The sequence below is a fragment of the Dipteris shenzhenensis genome, chromosome 18 (assembly GCF_047967505.1).
Source record: "Dipteris shenzhenensis isolate YYH24624 ecotype China chromosome 18, Dip_SZ_1.0, whole genome shotgun sequence".
Classification (NCBI taxonomy): Eukaryota; Viridiplantae; Streptophyta; class Polypodiopsida; order Gleicheniales; family Dipteridaceae; genus Dipteris; species Dipteris shenzhenensis.
This window is the reverse complement of record NC_141613.1, coordinates 54514351-54537223: the sequence shown is the minus strand read 5'-3', so window position 1 is coordinate 54537223 and position 22873 is coordinate 54514351. Positions and strand designations below refer to the sequence as shown.

The window sequence follows — 22873 nt, the reverse complement described above, 5'->3', positions numbered from 1 at the left end:
ATCTTCGTGCGTGCGTGAGTTGTGTGACTCGTGACTCGTGAGTAGGAAAATGCAGGCAGGACTCAGGAGCCGTGACTGGTGAGAGCACGTTCTGAGCAGAGCAGGCCACGCCCCCTCCATCGTGGAACTCCATTCCCAATGCGCACATCTCTTCCCCCTCCCCTCATACAATTCCATCGTTTCCATTTCCAATTGCACTAGTAAGCTTTCAGTTTTGCTGCGCTTCTTGGCGGGACATCGTGTAGGACGCCTTTCTTCGTCACCTGACGAATCGAGGCCCGTATCTTTCTCAAGCCAAGGTTCTCATCTTCACTATCCGACTTCGTAATGGTGTGAGGTCCTCTTGATCCATAATTCAAGCATATTTCTTGGTTGTCTCGTTGGTCACAAATTCGTCCGCGCCAAACGTCTGCGTGTCGGTTGTGTCCATCCTAGCAAACTGGTTATAAACAAAACGCCTTCTACACCATTCATCCAGTTTGGTTATACAAATGAGATCTGTCGGAGCAGGCTCTGAAATTTCAACAACCGATGAGCCTGATTGGCTGATAACATACATTTGCAAAATAGAAGAGGATAAAGCTAGCCTTTGTGTAAATTCCTGTCCGATTATTCACAGCCTCTCCTTCGGTTCTAGCAGGGCCTTCATAGAACTAGCCTTTATCATGATTATGACGTAGAAATTCTCAATAAGACCTTTATTGTGTGCACTGGGATATCATAATAGCTTCTCCCTGCTGTTTACGATTAAGTTGATGGCGTGTAACCCTGTGACCCGTCACCCTTTACAGTTTACTTTCTCTTTGGCTTTTGGGCATTGGGTTGCTCTTTTGTTCCTCCTTGCACATCTACTGAGTAGTAATCGGCAAATCTTCTTGAATGAACGAAGAATTTGTGCCCAACCTTTTAGAGTTTGGATCCTAGCCCAGCTGCTGTGATTAATGACAGAGTGATGACTGGTGATGAGCCTACCATAGACATCTTAAACTGGATACCTAGCACGGATAAATATCTAGAAGGTGCACACTAAAGTAGTGAACTTGAAAATCTGTGTGTGATGATGGTATATAACATCAATATCTGAATGTTGACGTAGTGAAGTGGAAAATCTGTGTGTGATGATGGTATATAACATCAATATCTGAATGTTGAAGTAGTCACCTTCTTCCTTTCTTCTTGATATCTTGTTTTCTCTCTCTTTTGTTTATTCGATGTATTTTAGTAAGCACTGGGTTTGCCCCAGAGACTCCACAGGACTTTAGAAGCCCAGTATAGCTGCTTATGCTTGGGCACTGATGACGACATACGTGTTGCTTTGCTTGCTAAGTATGTCTCCCTTTTGTTTTTCAAAAAAGTTTTTGTTACCTCATCTTTCTTCTCTTTTATTTTCTGTGTAGATTTTTGGACTTTAGAACCACAAAAAATCTAAATTTGTATGATTGGACATATTCTAGTCTTACATATCCATTTCTGAACGTTCAAGTTGGTGTTTTTGCCACCTTCAGATGTAGTCTGATTCCCTTGTGTATATTTTCCCAGCTCTTAGTTTTGTTTCAATGCTGCCATATCATCTCAATTTCTCGTGTAGGCATACGATGTACGTGTATGCGCACTGCCTTTCAGCACAGCACTGGATATCTACAATGGAAACGACTTAGAATAAAGATATTTATAGTACATTATTTCCTCCCCTGCTAGGATGTCACCATCGCATTTAGAAGAGTGTTTTGTTTCTTCTTCTCTCTCTTTTTTTTTTTTTTTGGAGGGGGGGGGGGCCGGGGGGGGGAGATATGGTGGTATTTGAATTGGATTCCAATACCTCGGGTATAATGTGTCAGAATTGGGTTGCTCATTAGTGCTACAATCTGTCCACCGTGTCGGTGTGCGGATTTGTATTTGTGAGAACATATGTTTATACTATGGTCTACACCCATTGTTGGGTGCCGATGACGTAAGTGGGGATGCCATAGTAGCTAGTCCCTGCTATGCGTGATGGAGTGTGTGTTTTTCAAACTTATGAATGACTATCATGAGATTGAAACTGCAGTATGTGTTGTGTTTTTAGAGGATGAGTTTGGGCATGCTCCTGGATTCATTTAGATATATACCATGGACGTTCATCTGCAACCATGTGTCCCCAACAAGCACTTGGCTTGAGCTTCTAGCATAGAGCTGAGTAACTTTTTATATCCACCTAGCGGAGACTCCTAGCTTGTGCACTTTGCCCTCAACAAAGCCTCAGTCTACATGGTCAGATGCCTTCTTGAAAGACACAAGAAGAGGTTGAGAGGTGGTGTTTATGTGGTCAAATGCCTTCTTGAAGTCTAACAAGAAGAAGTTGAGAGGTTGTGTCTGTTGCTATGCCCAATTGTGACCTTGCAAAAGGTAAGGTTGTCCAAATATCACGGTTGTGGACAAAGCCTAGTACATAAGATGGATGATGTGCTGAAGGAGAAGCCTCAAGACCTTACCTATGATCTTGTATGATGTATGGAACAAGTGATGGGGTGCGTCTCACTCGTAGATATGCATCTCCCCCCCCTCCCCCCATTCCCCTTCCTCCCGTCCCCCAACCCCACCCCCCTCCTCGGCACCCACCCCTTGTTTCATGGAGATTTAGTCTGGCAAGAGGCCATACTCCTACTGTTAAGTATATCTTGTAGAAGGCCAATGTTAAGGGAGCCGAGATGATTTTTCAGACGTGGCGGAAGAATGCTAGGATGAGTCTATTGGTTCACTAAACTTGACGTTTGAGGTGGAAGGGCCAAGAGGACGTCGGTGGGCCGCTAACTTGTGCATCATCTCCAAAACGTGATGACTAACCTTGCTTGAAGCCGAAGCTTTGTCCTAGTCGCCTCCACTTGTGGGGAAGGTGCCTTGGGGTGAAAAATGTCACGAATTTGTACTTCTCCTAAAAAATAAAGAGAGAATTTATATGGACTCTGTTCAAAGAAAGTTGACGTTGGTTAACTAGAACAAATTTCAATTTTCCTTTGCTTTGCATTGGTTGATGAGCACTATGGGGACACCCACAAGGGACTAGGATTATTCCAAGAACTAGAATGCATGCATTTGCTAACCTCTAATGGGTTAAAGTATTGGACATTGTTCGTTGAATGTGTAGGACCTTGGAGAGTGCTAAATTCCCCACTTTTTAAGGGGAAAAGCACCAAGACAAGTGGCGCCCCACTTTAAAGAGGATCCACTACAACAAAAGCAAATTCAGCACCTACTTTTTGGAGAAAGCTATAAAACCCCAGCTTTTGGGAAGCTCGCCTATTCTAGGCTTGAGGAAGCAGGGGCAGCTTTTAGAAAGCATTCGCTCTCTAGCTGCCCACCCTAGTCTATAAATAGAGAGCCTCTGTGCTCATAGAAGATTGCGATTTGTATTCAGCTTCATGCTCCTCCGTGAGCCAGTTGTACAAGAGATTTATATTGCAATAAAGACCTTCAGGGGCGACCAGCCCTTATTTCTAGCCCCTATTGCTGTGTTTTTCTCTCTCTCGCTCCCCCCCCTCCCACTCCTATCCTCCATTGCGATGAGGTTTCCAATTGGATCGCTGCCTTCTCTCCTCACCTTCATCTAGTGGAGTCAATCATTGCTGTCCATAGCTAGTCCAAGTTTTATAGGCTATTCATGAAGTTTGCACTACCATCGCATGTGTTCTACAACCAATTTGGCATGCAGGTTCGAGGCTTTCAGTTGATTTGTTGTATTTATTGTGAAATTCAAGTAGTAGTTAATGTCTCAAAGATCTAGACATTTGTGGTCATGTCTAGGGGTCATGATTATAATTGTCCCAACGGGATCAAGCGCCAAACCTCAATACTTGCAAATCTGGGTCTTGTATTGTGTCCACATGGATTTGCTCAAGTCGAAGGAGTACTAAGCCCAACTAGCTTTAGTAGTGTGAAGTTGTAGAGGTGCCCGTTCATGTTGATATGTCAGCTAAGGCAAGGGATATTGCTCCTCTCCTAGTCACTCTCGGGGGCCAATGTTAGGAGCGCCTGCTCTTGCAACCCTTACTCTTGGCAGGTGGCGAAGTGACTTCAGCTCCCTAGGGTGCTTGGGCCTCTTGGGAGTCCCCTTCACAATACCAAATTTGTGTGATGATTTTGATATGTTCCTTTTGAAAGAGGTTGTCAAAATTTTTGATACCGTGCAAGGGACTTCCCCTAGCGATTCGAGTTACAATCAGGCAGTGATTGGACATGGTAGGTTACGAGAGGATGTTTATGGAACCTTCTTTTCGTATGGATGAATGTTCCACATAGAAACAATCAAGCCTATCCAAGAGGCCATCTCCCCTCCATTGGCTAGAAGATAAAGGATTTGTTTTATGTAAATCCAAGTTGTTGAAATCATCTCCAATCCAAGAATCGATGTCAGGTTGAAGACTAGCAAGTTGTTGCCAAAAAGGCTAGTGCTTTGTCACCCGAAAAGTGCCTTTGATGCTTGTGTGCTGGTATGTAGTGAAAGATTTGTGGGGCAGTTCTTGTCCTGTTGAAAGCATACCACCCCATATAGCCGTGGTGAAAGATTTGTGGGGCAGTTAGTGCTCAAAATTGGCCAATTCAATATCAGTCCTTTATGGTTCGACAATAAGGGTTTAGGCATGTGATCCTCTTTCCTTAACTCTGCAGTGTCCAACTTATGAAGAAGGTGGGGGTGGTGTATAGGGCCTGTCAAGAGCTTAAGCGAGTGATCAAGACTTTGGTTGTTGGTTTTGGAAAGTGTCTTGGACAAAGAATAATCCATACCTCACCAAAAGGACCTCCCACCTTCCCAAGCCTTCTCGCCAAGACTGACAATTCATTCTCAGTTGGCTGGCTAGTGCCATCAATAGCCAGGATTTGGCTTGTCCATAGAGTGGCTAATGTTAGTCTATCTGACTTCAATTTGAGCAATTTACATCCCCACTTTAGAGCTCAGCTTTCAATGAGTGTTCTTGCAGCTGTGACCAACATTAAGAGCTCAAGTGTCCATTTCTCAAAGCCATAAGCCAAGTTAGGGAAACTAGTCAGGCATCAGGAACAGTACTATCCAGGCCTCCCTTACTTTGGAGAATGATGATCTGGACTGTTGAGGGGTAGGACGGGGGACCCTCAAGTAGTTCCAACAGTCCCAGTGCTGGAACTTTCGATGGAGGGGCTCTTGTGGCTTATGAGTAAACAAGGGCAAAGAGGCTAGTTGTTGGAGACACAAAAGAAGAAGAAATGAAAGCAAGGGGGGAATCCCGGGGTGAAGGTTGAGGGGACCAGAGGAGGAGGCAGAGGTGCAGTGTGAGTGGAGAAATTATTTGAGGAGCTCCTTGTTGAGGTTGGGTCTCTTGGAAAGGGCAGTGAGCAAACCTCACCCATGCCCATCACTTGATAGGAGCACATTTAACAGGGAACACACACAAGCATGGGAGGAAGGAGATAGCTGTACAAAATGTACACCTTCATTTTCTTAATTGTTCACAATGAATGAGATACAATATGTACATAATCCTAGCAAAGGTCGCCCTAAGACCATATAGATCATGTACACATTGTCTTAGGTCCCACATTTAGGGTTCCTATATCCTCCCACATACCTCCCACATTTAGGGTTCGTATATCCTAACTCACTGACCTCAACTATATAACAAATTTGACACCATATGTACATGTGGGTTACTGCACCAATAATTCCTGCATCAATGCTACAAAAAGTGAAGACACGATCTGAACTTTTCAAACTTCTCTGTTGTGGAAACTCCGAATACAGGCCATGAGTTTGTACAGACACGCTTTGGGTGTTAAGATCCAAAAGTCAGAATCTTTCCACTCGGCACAGCCATGCCAGTATATCTTCCGCCTGAACGAGGCCCAGCTACAGGAAATAAACAATGACTATGAGCCAATATCATCAAGGTAGCCTTGCTCGAAGATATGGTCAGGTTCGAGTCAGACCAAGAAGCCCCGGCTTGTCCCTGATCTAGAGAGAAACAGTGGACTGGCTAGACAACTCCTAATTTCACTTGATGATGATTGAAGTGATAGCATGATATCTTTAATAATTTTTGGGATTCTTTGCCAATGCAATGGCACTCTGATTGTCACAAAAGATCACTGTGGGATCCTCTTGGACCACTCCAAGATTCTCCAACATCCATCTCAGCGAACAGCTTTCACACGTGCACCGTGCAAATGAAACGTTCTCTGTCTGTATTGTAGATAATGTAACGGTCGCTTGCTTCGTGCTAGACGAGGACACACAAGGAGCATTCAGCATGAAGATTTATCCTAAATTTGATTTTCTCTTGGGGATACTTCCCTTATCTGCATCGCAGAAGCCTTCTAGTTGTGGATCCAAGGATTGGCCATCCTTCAAGTATGACAGCTTGTAATGAGGTCATAGAGAGATTTAAATATCCTCTTCACCCATTCCAGTGGTGCACGCATGGCTAAGCCATGCACCGGCTCACCAAGCTAACTGCACAGCATATATTCAGTTGTGTGGATGTCATTAGATACATCAGCTTTTGTCGATATAGTGTGGGATTGGACTCTATCTTCAGCATGTCAATTGGTGTATTCACAGGTATCTCCTCCATCATGCAGCATGCTAAATTGATCAAGCATAGAGTGAACATACCTTGTTTGACTTTGAAAAATTAGTCCGTGTGCTTAACTTCTACAATGAAATATAAGTGCAAGTAGTAGAGTTCACATTTATCTAGTGTAGTTGGAGTCCCATACTGCAAGCAAGAGAGAATATCAATTGGATGGTCTTCATCTTCGCGACTGGAGCAAAGGCCTGTTGCGGATGTTCCTTTGCAACCAATCTCGCCTTGTTCCAATCTGCACTCCCGTCGGCATTCAGCTTAACATTGTAGGACCATCTCTAGCTGATGAGATTCTTGCCTTTTGGAGAAATCATCAAATTCCATGAATCATTATTGAGATGATGTCATATTCTTCTTCTATGTTATGTAGGGATTTTATTGCCATCCAAAAGGTTACACTCTCTTTCACCTATGCAACACAAGATCTGTTAATAGTCTGTTGCCTCCTTGTAGGGATGCTTTCCCATTCTATTCACCACTTAAGGTAGAACTGAGTGGCAAGTCATGTGGATGTTTGCATACCATGTACATCTCCAATATTATCGTCAGCCACATGTTTGTCTGCTTTCTCATCTCTTTGCTAAAAGCCATTGTGACGTATAGTTTATTTCATATGCAGAGAGAGCACTTCAGATAGAGAGAGAGTACACATACATGTATAGCCAACAGTCTCATATATGGATAACAGATCCAAGTACAAAATCATGTCTATTCTGTACCATCACCTTCAGCAAACATCTGCTGAGATAGGGCACCAAACTCAGGCTCTATTTGCTGTGCCTCCTGTTGTAGAACTCTTTTAGATCACAGGTGAATCTCCTGCAGGATGTGCCCACATATGGGCCTTTATAAAAGGCTATAGGCCTTCTGATCTGGCTGATCAGATTAGCCAACCTAACTAGCTGACCTGACCTGGTTCCGGCAGACCTGGTCTGGCCCTCTGCCGACCTGATCTAGTCCCTTCTTTTGCCCAATCATGTACCTGCTGTACCTGACTGCTTTGTGCAGTCTACTCCTGTTACTGGCCCAGTCTGGCATGTGGCATACTGCCATTGGCCTGCCTCAGATGCAGGACTGCCAACCTGGATACAGTACTGCTGACTGGCAGTCAGCTCTCCTGCCACCTACAGACCTATAGATATGAACCCTGCACAGTGAAACTGCTGTGTAATTCCCCAGCCTTTTGGCCCTGTGCTGCTGTCCTGCCCCAGCCCAATAGACACTTGTGTTGGGCTATATACAGCTCCACACCCGGCCACACATCAGGCAGGCTGTCAGCCGTATCTGCTGATCAGGGTGGCGTCATTAGCTGCCCTAAGTGAAACACATGAAAGACGATCTATGTTGGAAAGGTCACCTCCCCATCTGTAAGCTCCCAAACGAGGAGAGCATGGAGGGGGGAGACCTATGACAAGAGGATCTGATGTCAGCTACAGTACAGAGCTGAAGGATCGATTAGGAGAGAGAGAGTGCAGGTAGCTAAAGAAGCGATGAGTTAGCCGTCACGTCAAATCTTGGATAAACCAAAAACAAAGGAGTATAAGGTACAAGTACCTAGACCTAGGACTAAGTGTCCTATGTGGCCTAAAAGACACTAACACTATAAGTGTCTTTATTTATGCCTACAAGGCACATACCATGGCCTATAGGGCATCACTAGAACCACCAGAGGATGGCCTACAAACCCTTCTCCATGGGATGGGCTGAAGTACTCTAGAAACGTCTCAAAATACCTGGTATTTTCTAGTCATGGTGGCACATGTTCATCCAAAAGGATATAGCCACCTATGAATGTACAAGGGATGTCAGATCATGTAACAAAGGAAACCAAGTGTATAGCCTGTTGAAAGACTTCGAACTTGGGACGAGGAAGTGCCTTTGTAAACATATCTGCTATGTTGTCCTCTGTGGGAAGATAGGACAACTCTATGTCTCCTGTTGACAACCGCTCCCGAACATAATGATAGTGAACTTCAATATGCTTGGTACGCGCATGAAACACTGGGTTACGTGCAATGGCCAAAGCACTCTGGTTGTCAGTGTAGACAATAGTGGAGGATGTCTGGCGAATACCAAGATCTGTAAGTAACTGTCGAAGCCAAACACACTCTACTGTAGCGGTGAAAGCTGCCCTGTACTCAGCCTCACAGCTAGACGTGGCAACTGTTGGTTGCTTCTTGCTGAGCCAAGAGATACATGAATTGCCAAGCAAAAAAGAATTGCCAGTATGTGACACTCTGGTGTCGGAACATCTTGCCCAGTCACTATCCGTGTAAGCATGCATGGTAAGTGAACCCTGATCACCATAGAAGAGGGCTAAATCCTGAGTGCCTCTGGGATATCTGAAGACTCTCTTCACTGCCTGCCAATGCTGTGAACTGGGCATGTGCATGAATCTGTTGAGCTGAGATACTGCATACTGCAAGTCAAGTCTAGTGTGACATAAATAAATAAGGCATCCAACAGCCTGCTGATAAAGAGTGATATCGCATGGTGGGCTCCCATCATGAGCTGAGAATTTGAAGCCAGGGTCCACTGGAGTAGAGATTGGCTTGCAATCCTCAAACTGAAAATGATCAAGGAGCTGTCCAATATACTTGGACTGAGACATCATGATACCCCCCTCAACATGAGCAAACTGAATGCCCAAATAATAATGGAGCCGCCGTCCCATGTCTGACATGTCAAAAATCTGCTGCAAATCAGCCTTGAAAGCTGCAATTTGCTGAGTATCTGGGCCCGTGATGAGCATATCATCCACATATAAAATCAGCACTAAAAAATCAGATCCACTCCCATGGACATAAAGAGTGGGTTCTGTGGGACTATTCTGAAAACCAAGGGATAGTAAGTGTGCATGAATTTTGGCACACCATGCCTTGGGTGCTTGCTTCAAACCATAAAGGGCTTTTCTAAGCCGGCATACCTTATTTTCAGAATTAACCACCTCAAAGCCAGGAGGTTGTGTGACATAGACTTCTTCTTGCAGATCCCCATGAAGAAAAGCAGTTTTGATGTCAAGCTGGTGCACTCGCCAATGATGATGGGCTGCAATGGCAATGACACATCTAATGGTAGTAATCCTGGATGTGGGAGCAAATGTCTCCTCAAAGGCAATGCCTTGTTGTTGGGCATACCCTTTTGCAACAAGACGGGCTTTGTATCGATCTATGCTGCCATCAGATTTCCTTTTTAATTTGTAGAGCCACCGCGTTCCAATGGCATGCTTGCTGGGAGGGAGATCTACTAATTCCCATGTGTCATTTTTAGCAATGGAATGTAACTCAGCTCTCATTGCATCCATCCACTCTTTGCTGTCAAAAGCATCTTTATGGCACAGAGGCTCTTCATTGCAAGCTGTAGCAAGGAGTGCAAACTCAAGAAAGTGACCATGCTGTCTATTCCCTGATCTTGTCTGGGCAGCAAAAGGCTGATCTTGTTTGTTGTCCCTCAATGTATCAAGAAGCCATCTGGGAACTTGCCTTTACTATCTATTGACAGCTCTTTCTTCAATGACTGCATCATGAGTAGTGGGATCATTTTGTGCCGGAAGAGAAACCTGCAAATCAGCATGAGGTTGTGGCTGATTATTGCTTAGTGAGGGCCTGCACGAGGCTCATGCTGCTGGTCAAAATCCTCTCCTGATGATGGCAGAGGTAACCAAGATTCAAAGGCATCAAACATGTCAACATCTGGCTTTGCTTTGCAGTCCACAAGAGGAGAAGGTGAATGTTCAGCAAAGATTACATCTCTACTGACAATAATCTTCCCATTATTTGGTTGATATAACCGATACCCTTTGCTCTCCTGGCTGTAACCAATAATGATTGCCTTGTCATCAAGCTTATGTCTCAGCTGAGATGGTACATGAACATATGCAAGAGACCCAAAAACTCTTATGTGTGAAAGTGAAGGCTTTCTGCCTTTCCATGCTTCATAAAGTGTAACAGTCTTCAATGCCCGTGTAGGTGATCTATTCAGCACATAGTTGGCACACATTACTGCATCAAGCCAAAATTTATTGGGCAAAGACTTGGCCTTAAGCATGCATCTGGCCATCTCCATTGTGGACCTGTTTTTCCTTTCAGAAACAGGATTCTACTGAGGAGTGTAAGGAGTAGTACATGAGTGAATAATGCCCCGTGAAGACAGAAATGCATCAAACTCCTTTGACATATACTCTTCCCCCCTATCTGTGTCGAGGGTGACAAGCTTGCATCCTGATTCATTCTCAACCATATTCGGCCATCTCTGAAAGCATAGGAAAACTTCAGATTTGGCTTTTAAAGGATATATCCAGCAATATCTTGTGAAATCATCAATGAGAGTCATGAAATACTTGTACCCCCCAATGGCATTTGTCCTCATTGGGCCACAGACATCACTGTGCACTAGCTGCAATTTCCTTTGTGAGAGTTTTGGAGAATTCTTTTGAAAAGGAAATCGATGCATCTTACCCAAAAGACAACCCTCACACACATGTTTGGAAACTGTGTGAGTCTGAGGTACATCATTTGCCATCTGCTGTGAATGTAGCTTTGCAAGAGCTCTATAATTGAGATGGCCCATTCTCTCATGCCAAAGATGAGTTTCAGTAAGCTGTGAATCTTAAATAGCCAATGCTTCAATAGAAAGTGCAGCTGAACGATGATCGAGGTGATAAAGCCCTTTTTGCAAAGTGCCAGTGAGAACTATGGCATTGTCATCACGAAGATTATAAACTAGGCATTTGTAGCCATCAAAATCACTCTAAAATCTGAAGTAGCAATTGCTGAAATTGAAATCAAGTTGACTTCAATTCCAGGCACAAAAAGAACATTTGTCAGAGTGACAGGATGGCTTGAAATGGATGTGAGCTGCACATCTCCAACTCCTTTTACAACATATGAAGCATTATTAGCACATGTAACAGTCCCCCCTCGAAGTCCATCAGCTAAAGAATGAAACAATTGTCTGCAAGATGTGACATGCTTGGAAGCACCACTATCAAAGTACCAGGACTGAGCATCATTAGCAGTAAAGAATGCATCAGCTTTGGAGGGATCAAATGAGCAATGGACAGCCCATGCCCAATCATCCTGAAGAGCATGTGCATGTGAAGCATCTTCTGGCTCATGGGATTCAATAGCATGTGAGGCATTAACTGTCAATCCCGCTTTCTTTTTCTCCGAAGCAATGCGCTTCCTGCATTCTGAAATGTCATGTTCAGGCTTGTGACAATAGTTGCATCTTTTCTTCTTTGACTTATCTGCTGTATTTTTAGATGCATGGGAGGAATTGCAGCTGCTATGCACAGATTTTGGCTTGCCCATAGGCTTGGAAGCCTTGCCTCTTCCTGTCTGCTGTGAAGCAAATGCATGATCAGGAATAATGGCTTGTCTATTAGCTCTACTTTGCTCTCCCTGCAAAAGCAAAGTAACTAGGTGATCAAAAGAATAGTGGTCTGGATTACCCATGGCCACTAATCGAAGGGTTGTAGCAAACCCTTGATATGTATCTGGCAATCCATTCAATGTGGTACTAACAAGCTGTGAATTTGGCACCACCTCATCAATGTTGGCAAAGCTGTTCCATCAGGTCCTTGACCTTTGTCATGTATGCATCCATAGAGTCACCTTCATTCATACTGACTTCCTGTAATTGCCTTCTCAAATATGCAACACGAGCTTCATTGCGAATCTGATAGAGAGAAGCCAATTTATCCCAAGCATCCTTTGCTGTCCTGCAAGACCGGATGTGTGGAATAATGATTCTCTTGCATGATAAAGCAATGCATGAATGTGCATTTGCATCTCTTGCATCCCATCTTGACTGTTCTTGAGTTGGAAGAGCAGCAGCAGGAGTGCTAGAGGAAGAGGCATCAGGAGTAGTACCCCCTGCAGAGGGACCAGCAATAGAGGCAACCACTGTTGGCCTATAGGGCATCACTAGAACCACCAGAGGATGGCCTACAAAAGCTGCCTGGGACAGCTAGTACAGAGCTGGAGTTATGGATCCAGAGACTGGATAAGGCCTGAACAAGGGCATGACCTGCAGAGGACAAAGGCGCCTACATGGAAGGGCCTTTGGGCCTGGTGAAGGGCCTGCAATAGTGAGGCACAAGGGTGGCGCAACGCCACGTGTCAGGGCGGGGAGCAGAGGCCAGCAAAGGCTGGCAAACCCCTCAACCTGGTCACTAATTATAGCCCCACAGACTGGTGGGGGGAAGAAGCAGGTCGGCCACATGGCCCAGCACACAGCCCCAAATATGGGGGGGAGTGGAGGGGGCCAGCAAGGTCAGCTGGCACACACAATAAGTGTAAGAAATCCTAGATTTACTATATTTAGAAATGTGCTAAGGAACAGAAAGGAGACTGAGATAGCAGAGAACAAGGAATAATTGTATTGCTTGAATGTCTATAGTGTAGATGTAGTGTGTCCATACAATTGGGCCTCTCTTATATAGAGAGTGAAGAGTCACACATGAAAAGGTGTGTACTCCAAAGGGTATGTGCATGAAGAGGTGTGTACCCCTTGTGAAGGGTGTGACCCTTGATGAGAGGGTACATTACAATAGAAATGTCTCTTCAATAGGATGTCTCTTGTGAAGGGTTGTGCCTCATAGGAAGTGTCCCGTCGAAAGGGCAAAGGTTGTGCCTCATAGGAAGTGTCCCGTCGAAAGGGCATACCCTTCCACAAGTGTCCATTCATCAAACCATCCATAAGTCTAGAAATAGAGAAAGGAATACGTCACAGATCGTGACATCCCCTCCCACTCAAAATAAGACCCTGGTGGAGATAATGAACTGATGTAGAAAATATCACGGTAAATTCTGAAAATACTGCTGTAAAATGTCAGGGTTCATCAGATTGCCAAGTAGCGTCCGAGTCGTCCAGATCTCGAGCGTTCATGAGTGGCTGAGTAAAGATATACTTTAAAGAGTGATGGTCTGTCTTGACCACAGAGTCGGCTCCCATGAGACAATGTTTCCAAGAGCGATAAGCATGTACAACAGCAAGAAACTCCTTATCATAAACCGGGTATCGGGTTTGGATATCAGAATGTTTATGGCTGTCAAAAGCAATAACTCTGCCTTCTTACATCAAGACTGCTCCTGTAGTGATGTCAGAAGCGTCGGTCATGACCTCAAATGGAAGGTTTGGGTCAGCAATAGCCATAACTGGTGTGGTAGTGAGTGCTTGCTTGAGTTGTTGGAAACTATACTTTGTTTCGGGAAGCCACTGAAAAATTGCTGTGCTTTTCAATAATTCGGACATAGGAGCTGCGATTTCGGAAAACTAATAGACCTTTGTATGGTAGAAGTTTGCCAATCCGAGAAAAGAGCGGACATCATGAACATTCTTAGGAGTAGGTCAGTTTTTGATTACCTCGACCTTCTTGGGATCCACAGAGATGCCTTGAGCGGAAATAACATGTCCCAAATATTCGAGTTGGGTCTTGAAGAACTCACTCTTCTCAATGTTGATGTATAGAGAATTTGCGCGGAGAACTTCAAAAACTTGGTGAATATGTTGTTTGTGCTCATGTAGGGATCTGCTGAAAACGAGGATGTCATCGAGGTAAACGATGACGAACTTATCGAGGAAAGGCCTGAAGATGTCGTTCATTAATGTCATGAATGTGGCCGGGGCATTGTTTAACCCAAAAGGCATGACCAAACATTCATAGTGTCCATACTTTGTTCGAAAAGCTATCTTGTACTCATCGCCTTCTACCTGAACGAAGATCAATCTTTGAGAATTGTGTTGCATGTAGAAGTTGATCGAAGAGGTTATCGATGCGAGGCAATGGATACTTGTTTTTTATAGTGAGCTTGTTGAGGGCTCGGTAGTCGATGCAGAGGCGCATTGACTTATTCTTTTTTTCCACAAGTAGTACAGGAGATCCGAAAGGGCTGCGACTGGGCCGAATGTTACCTTTTTCGAGTAGTTCGGTGACTTGTCTTTGGATTTCTTCATTTTGAGTGTAAGAAACCCGATAAGGAGGTTTCGACAATGGATTACTGCCGGGAATAAGTTCGATTGGGTGATCCACTGGTCGTCAAGGTGGTAACTGCTTTGGCAATTCCTGTGGAAAAATATCCAGGTAGGGTTGGAAAAAAGGTTGGTTGAGGTACTTAGGAGGATCCTTTGTTGGTGTCTCCTCTACTGCCGTAACCAATAGAAGTGAAGTCTTTACTTGACGTTTACGAACCCACTTCTTTACTTGTAGGGCAGAGGCAACTGGGGTTGAAGGAGAGTCCCTAAAACCAGTTAGCTCAATAAGTTTTCCCTGGTGGACAAACTGGATAGTATGGCTGCGAAAACTGATTGATGGATCATAGTCGTGGAGCCACTGTTGTCCAAGTATGACATCGTACTGAGAAAGAGGCATGATACCGAAGTTCAACTTGTCCGTATAGTGTTGGATGCGAAAAGACAAGTTTTTGATCCTAGTGTTGCACAAGAAAGTCGTTCCATTTGCGAGTTCAATCTGATAGTCCATGAGACTAGGACTGGTGGTCAACCGAAGTTTGTCGACCATAGAACTAGCTAGGAAGTTATGAGAACAGCCACTGTCGATGAGGATAGTGACCGTTGTTCCACGAATCGATCCTTGAACACAAAGTACTTGAGTGGCCAGGGAAGGTTCGGGGTTGCTGGCAAGGCTCAAGTGGATGGTATTTGCCATTCGAACAGCTTTGCCTTTCTTGTCTTGTGCTGGGATAGCATCTTCTCTTTGGGAAGTGCTAGGTTCCATATTGGAATTTTGCTTTGGTCGCTTGGGACAATCGAACCATCTATGGTCGCCTGTACAGATGGTACAAAGTCCTTTTGTGCCGGAGCTGTTCTTCTTGTCAGTGGCCGCACCTTTATGTAGGGGATGTCGGTAATGACTTTGTGAAGAAGAAGAAGCGCGATCCTTGGAGGAGTGCTTCTGTTGGACTCCGGCAAATGATTTCTGAGGCTCCTGGGGATCTTGAGACTGTCGCTAACCTTGATTACCGAAGGTTTTTCGAAACCTGGTGTTATCTTGAGGGCGAGCACCTTTGGCCAGAGGAGAGTTCTGTGTGCGATTAGCACTCTGCTTCCCTGTGTTTTGGAAATCTGTAATGCGCTCTGCGTAAGCAATAGCGCCATCTGTGGTGGTGATGTTTGCTTTAAGGACATCAATGCGTAACGAGGGATTTAGGCCTGAGATGAAAGCATGAAGGCGATCATCATCAGTTAAACCATCAATCTCCAGCACCAATGTGGTGAACTGAGAGATGTAGGAAGACAAGGAGCCCGTTTGCTCCAACTGTTGGAGTTTTGAACGTGCTTGGAAGCCCGCATTGGCAGGTATGAACTGCTTACGGAGCACGTGTTTAAAACGTTCCCATGTTAACACACTTTTGCCATCCTTTAAGCGTCTTTGCCACCATAGAAAAGCTGTATCCTTGAGGAGGGAGGTTGCCAAGGCGATCTTTTTGCCTTCAGTGAGGTCAACAATATCAAAATACATGCGCATTTTTGCGAGCCATTGGTCAACTGTTCGGCGATTGCGTTGACCAGTGTAGGCTTTCGGAAGTTTGATGTCAAGTCTTTTTGTTTTGGAAGCTTGAAGTAAACGGTAGAGGGCACGTAGTTCAGTGTTTTCTACCTCTGGTGGGAATGAATCCGCATAGTCGTCTGGTTGTGTCACGTCATCCTCTGTATGTGTGGTACTTCAAGAATCTTGAAGTTGTTGAACTTTCTGGACCAAGTCGGAGATGCTGTCCTGAAGCTGGGAAATTTGAAGTTGCAATAGTGATTCGCCTTGTACGTTGACTTCAGGGGTCTTTTTTGGACTTGATTCTTTGATCTCTGGAGAGGCTTCACGCGAGCGTTGCGACATATCGGAGATCCCTGTGAGAAAAGCGCGAACTTAAGCTCTAGTTTGTACCATTCCTGGAAGAAGATTCGGGCTGCTCCCTAAGGTTGCTCATGTTGGAGGGGGCAGGCGAGGCAGGATGGAACCACCCGTGGAAGTCTGGTAAAGGAGGTCATGTCTGAGGTAACACTGGTGATGCCGAAAGTGGTGTTACTGCTCGGGAGAGGACAGGAGTAGGTTGCAGAGTCCACGGATCTGAGAAGAGATAAGGAGCTGCTGTCGGAAATGGAGGATATTCAGGAGAAGGAGTGCCTTCAGAGTGTAATACTGTCTTGGAGAAGGTACAACCTGTATAGGAGGATATCTGGGAGCTGAAGGAGGTGGAGAGTACCCTGGAGATGCCGAAGGTGAGGGGTAAAATTCTCTCCAAAGATGGACAGCAAACTCTTGAGGAATATCGGGTTCTGGGTATCTTCGTGTCTCGTGGAACACAACCTGTACTGTGCTGAGGAAGTAATGTAACTGAGGTGCCTCACGCAGAAGGTAGAGGATGTGGTCCAAATCACTAGGAGGGCACGTGACACAGAAGACCCAAGATGCAAAAGCTCCGAAATGGGCTGGCTGTGCAATTTGAACACGATATTGTGTGGTAGCTGATGCCTGAGGTGTCCTTGGAATGCCGGGTGAATTACCAGGGGTTTCCATGCTTTAAGGGAGATTCTTTCATTTGCTGTAATTTGATAATGACAAGAGAATCCTTAAAAGCAGATTGGAAAGACTCCACCTGGCAATAATTTAATCTGCCAAATTGTTGCGTAGAAGAGGCCTTCAAAGCGCTGTCCGGAGATCCATGTTGCAGTGGTTTGCGAGGAGCGGATCGAGGCTTGTTTGGTCCGGGCTGTTAACAGGCTGTCTTCATCGCGAGAGGAGGCTGCAACTGTTGCTGATTTGGCAGGAAACGATGGCGAAACAAGGGGGGGGCTGCAGGTTGTCAATGGCGAAACAAGGGGGGGGGCTGCAGGCTGTCAATGGCGAAACACGTAGCAGTTCCCAGGGCTGGACTGCGCAGGAAGGCAGGGCTTGGCTGGCAAGGACTGCGCAGGAGAGGGGGGGGGCGGGGCTGCGTGCTAGAGAGGCCAATGATTTCGCAGGGGGGGGGGGCACGTGCTGGCGAGGCCAATGAATGCGCAGGGGCTGGCGTGCTGGAGAGGCGAGGGCTGCGCAAAGGACTGGCGTGCAGGGCTGGCGTGCAGATCGGCCAGGGCTAGGGCTGCGCAGGGCTGCGGGTAGTTCCGTACGTTGCAGGCCGTACGGAATAGCAAAGGAGGGGCTGCGACTTTTCGTTGGGGCTGCCTAAAATGGTTAGTTGCCCCAAAAATTAATTTGGGGGTTTAGTTAACCCTAGGGTAGGTAGGGTAAACCTAAGGGTAGGGGATGGGTTTATTTTTTTTCCCTTTTTACCCCTCTAGGTACCCTTTTATAGGTGCTTGGTGCCTAAAAGGTGTGCCTATTCGAAGGGGTGTGACCCTTGGAATAGGTGCACCTTTTCATGAAGGGGTGTGTCCCTGTTTTTAAAAGGGGTGTCCCTACATGAATAGGTGTGTCCTTTTGTCCACGATGGGGTGTGTCCCTTGAGTGAGGAGTCGAGACTCTTCATCAAAAGGTGTGTCCGATGGTGGAAAAGGTGCGTCCCTTGGTTTTGGGACAGGCCAAGCACCTGAAAAGACACGATTTTTGTCGTGTCCATTCACATCAACTCGTGATGTGTGGGAGATGGAGAGGCCATAGATGACTTTAGGCAGGGTTGGCGCTTAAAATTTTTACGCTCATCCTCTCCATCTCTTCCATGCACAATGTGCACGGATATCCTTCTAACAGAAAAGATGTATCAGATCGGCGCTAGAAGGTGGGGGGCATTTCCTACAGGCAGGAGCGAATTTTGCTCTGATACCACTGTAAGAAATCCTAGATTTACTATATTTAGAAATGTGCTAAGGAACAGAAAGGAGACTGAGATAACAGAGAACAAGGAATAATTGTATTGCTTGAATGTCTGTAGTGTAGATGTAGTGTGTCCATACGATTGGGCCTCTCTTATATAGAGAGTGAAGAGTCACACATGAAAAGGTGTGTACTCCAAAGGGTATGTGCATGAAGAGGTGTGTACCCCTTGTGAAGGGTGTGACCCTTGATGAGAGGGTACATTACAATAGAAATGTCTCTTCAATAGGATGTCTCTTGTGAAGGGTTGTGCCTCATAGGAAGTGTCCCGTCGAAAGGGCAAAGGTTGTGCCTCATAGGAAGTGTCCCGTCGAAAGGGCATACCCTTCCACAAGTGTCCATTCATCAAACCATCCATAAGTCTAGAAATAGAGAAAGAAATACGTCACAGATCGTGACAACAAGGAGGCTGGGCCCCCACTTATATGCAAAGTACAAGTCGGCCAGCAGGGGGTCAGTTCATCCCCCTGCTGGGTCGGTTGGTTTGAGGGCTGCCTTGCCCTATAAAAGGAGGGACCATAGGTCCCATTTCAACATCCAGCAGCCAGCAGTTTTGGGGAGCAGCGGGAGCAGCAAAAGACTCTTTCTCAGGCCTAGATCTAGGAGGCAGAGGAGTCCCACTATTGCTGCACAGTGCAGACTGAGCTGCTGGAACCTAGGCTGTCTTCTAGGGCTCTTTGGACGGAGAGTCTACATACGCTTGAGGTGGAGCATGTGGACTTAGTGATCTAGAGATATCCGGCAGATAGTAGTACCTTGTGGTAAGATCAGAGGACCACATCCTGGTGGGACTCTGGATTTATCTTTTGTATTGTGTCCATAGCTTTGGACGGAAATATATTGTTTTTTGTGGTTTATATGTGGCTGAATCATTGTCTATTTACTAGTCTGCACATCCGGCAGTAGAAGTACCTTGTGGTAAGATCAGAGGACCACATCCTGGTGGGACTCTGGATTTATCTTCTGTATTGTGTCCATAGCTTTGGACAGAAATATATTGTTTTTTGTAGTTTCTCTGATCTAGAGATATCCGGCAGATAGTAGAAGTACCTTGTGGTAAGATCAGAGGACCACATCCTGGTGGGACTCTGGATTTATCTTTTGTATTGTGTCCATAGCTTTGGACGGAAATATATTGTTTTTTGTGGTTTCTATGTGGCTGAATCATTGTCTATTTACTAGTCTGCACATGTATTTGAAGCACATAAAGTTAAGAAGTTTGTGATTCCATACATCACACACACTGTGTGATCTCCTGGGCTATTCTATCAGTCTTCCACTTTGTGTACCTTCTGTTGGTACGCAAAGCGGAAGACTGATAGAATAGCCCAGGAGCTCACACCTTGCTACACACATGGGCGCCTGTCCACTTGCATGATCATTTTTTCGGATCCCGCATCTCGGCTTTGACAGGATTATCACCTGGTCTTTCTAGCATCATGCAATTGGGTTTGCTTGGAGAACGTCCACTGACCAGCAACTCTTGAACTTGTCGAAATTGGGTCATACACAATCCCAGAGGGAAACTGAAATGAACTGACACAAAACCCCTTGAACAACTTCAGCTGTATTATGAGGGCTCAAGTCAAAAGGGATCCTTTTCTTTGATGATACGAGGGCTCAATAAAAGACAAATTGGGGAGAGCAGTCGTCAAATTATCAGCCTAGGCATAAAGTTGAGGATGTCCATATACGTGGGCTCATGTGGGTGAATATATGGGTGTCTGTGCATGCCTGAGAGTTTATGTTGATAAAATGATTTACACATCTATTGGTGATGTAGTTCGCTTCACGGTATCTAGGCTGTGCTATGCAAGATGGAGTTGATGGTTTGTTGCCTTGCAGGCGACCAACTTGAGTCAAGAACCGGACTTTCATCTTACATTTTGGCTTGTTCTGAGGTTCATATGGACGTGCACATGCAAATGTGATGAGAGAGAGAGAGAGAGAGATTTTGTATGATGTGTCTGTTTTGCTGAATCGAGAGAGAGAGAGAGAGAGAGATTTTGTATGATGTGTCTGTTTTGCTGGATTCAGATGTCTGAACCAAATGCTGCTGACGATAATCCACTTGTTGCAAAGGATCAGTTGGATTTTAAACAATGTCATCCCTGGATGCGGAACTTGAGAGTCTTGCTAAATGAGGCATCAGTATTCAGCATCGCAATTGGATATTGTCTGGCAGCGTCTTTATTATCTATCATCAACAAGTGGGCAATCATGAAATTCCCCTTTCCAGGAACACTGACTGCTCTTCAGTACTTTGTCAGTGCTGCAGGGGTCTTTTTACTCGGCCGGGTTGGGCTTCTTGAGCATGACCGTCTGAATCTTACAACTATGTTGAAATTTCTACCTGCTGCCTTTTGCTTTTACCTTTCGATATTTACAAACAGTGAGCTCCTGCTCCATGCAAATGTTGATACTTTCATCGTGTTCCGATCAGCAGTTCCTCTTTTTGTTGCTGTGGGAGAGACCTTTTATTTAAAGCAACCATGGCCTGCCAGTAAGACATGGCTATCTTTAGCTATCATTTTTGCAGGTGCTGTGCTATACGTCTTCACAGATCGAGAATTTGCACTGGATGCTTACATATGGGCTCTTGCTTATTTGGCAAGCATGTCCATAGATTTCGTGTATATTAAACACATTGTGATGACAATTGGTTTAAATACATGGGGTCTGGTCTTGTACAACAACTTAGAGGCCCTGTTACTTTTTCCTTTTGAGCTATTGATCATGGGAGAGGGCATGCAGTTGAGTCATGAGAAGGTGAAGCAGTCCATAGATTGGTATTCTTTTGATGTGTGGCTACCAGTGGGACTGTCTTGTGCTTTTGGACTAGCAATCTCGTTCTTTGGATTTTCTTGCCGCAGAGGTATTTCCGCCACAGGGTTCACAGTTTTGGGAGTGGTGAACAAGCTCCTCACTGTTATCATTAATCTCGTTATTTGGGACAAGCATGCATCCTTGCTAGGAACCATTGGATTATTAACGTGCATTGGAGGGGGGATACTTTACCAGCAATCGACAACCAAGCCCAAAGTTGTGCCCTCAGTTCCAGTTGAAGTTGAAGATGAAGAGCAGTTGCTCTCGAGGGATAGTAAAGAGGGTCAAAATACAAATATGTCCAGCTGACTCATTAGCATCAGTCTTGATATGTATCAGTGATAATTTTTGGTCAATTTGAATGTGTCGTTGATAGCGATGCTGCTTAACTCGAAGTCGTTGGCTATCTATGCTTCTGGAACGCCCTTGTAAGTGATTATGGTCAATCCTCAATTTTCTGGCTGAAATATGGATTGTCTCATCTGTGGAACTAGAAAGTGACTTGTTTTTTTGAGCTAGTTACAACCAACAGCCCTAGGTTAAAGGGAAGATACATTCTTCCCCATCTGCAAAATGCACACTCACGCAGAATTCTCCCACAAGCTCATATTCTCTCTTTGTCAGCTTGCTTTTTGTTTGTTGACGTTTTTGTTCATGCAATTTGATAGCTTATTTTTTCACGTCATGTTAGGTTGAGAATACGTAACTATCCCTTAGCAAACATTTTTATGATATGGTTTTGAATGTTTCAAATATTTCTGATGAGAATTGCCTTTATGTCATTGTCCAAATACCCTCAAGATGTGACCTTTTTCTTTGGGTACACCATGCTTTCTCTAGGTAGTCTCTTTTCATCAGGATGGTTGTCAGTTTTTTATTGAAACTGCAAAGGATGGAAAATAATTTCTGATATGAAACAGGAACCCGATTACAACTTGAGAAAGGGGGGAGAGAGTTCCAAAAAAGGAGTTCAATCGTCTCTCTCTCTCTCTCTCTCTCTCTCTCTCTCTTTGCCCCAGATATGCACATATCAGGGATGATTACCAGCAGATACTGGTAGACACCACATAGCTCTCATCAGTTCTCTCCACTGCCTCTCCGGCAGCGTTGGGGTCTTTTGTCACTTGTCTTTTTTTGAACCGTCAAGAACTTGAAAACTCTTGACCCCCCCACATTGGAGGAGATTTTTTTTAGTATTGAGGATTAGCTCCCATGGGTTATTTTTGGCCCCCTGAGGACGATAATAAATTCTACTTCTCTCTCTCTCTCTCTCTCTCTCATATCGTCCCATCATGAGGGCATCATGCATACCTAGAGATCTGTGAATATGCAACTATGCACATTGGGGGAGGTGCAAACGGAGGAGCACTTTATGGTAGATGTCCATTATAATATGAGATGTGATGGCGATGTCATTGCCCCTTTAGGAGGTGTATCATTTTGGATCATTGACCTGGGTGATTGATTTTTCAGGTCATGTGTCTTTTGGCCTATACTTGATAGAGTTGTGGAGGCACAACGAGACCCTACAGAGGTAGATTTTGATAGTAGCAAGAGATGGTGACACTTGGATATGGATTTATTGGACACATATGCATGTCATATCTTTTATGAGTTTGAG

General features: G+C 44.9%; 1 protein-coding gene across 2 annotated transcripts; it reads left to right on the top strand.

Moving 5' to 3' along the window:
• GONST3 (golgi nucleotide sugar transporter 3) lies at positions 1–21698 on the top strand. 2 transcript variants are annotated; one of them, XM_087389240.1, is made up of 2 exons: positions 1–276; positions 20464–21698. In XM_087389240.1, the coding sequence occupies exon 2, from the start codon at positions 20464–20466 to the stop codon at positions 21559–21561; it is 1098 nt and encodes a 365-aa protein (XP_087245366.1). In that variant the 5' UTR covers positions 1–276; the 3' UTR covers positions 21562–21698. The 2 variants fall into 2 exon arrangements, with proteins under 2 accessions (XP_087245366.1, XP_087245367.1); XM_087389241.1 differs by having other exon boundaries at positions 1–299.
• Positions 21699–22873: the final 1175 nt, after the last annotated feature.

What these genes read in the sequence shown, in the direction of transcription:
- GONST3 (XM_087389240.1), top strand. Translation starts at nt 20,464, where the DNA reads ATGTCTGAACCAAATGCTGCTGACGATAATCCACTTGTTGCAAAGGAT.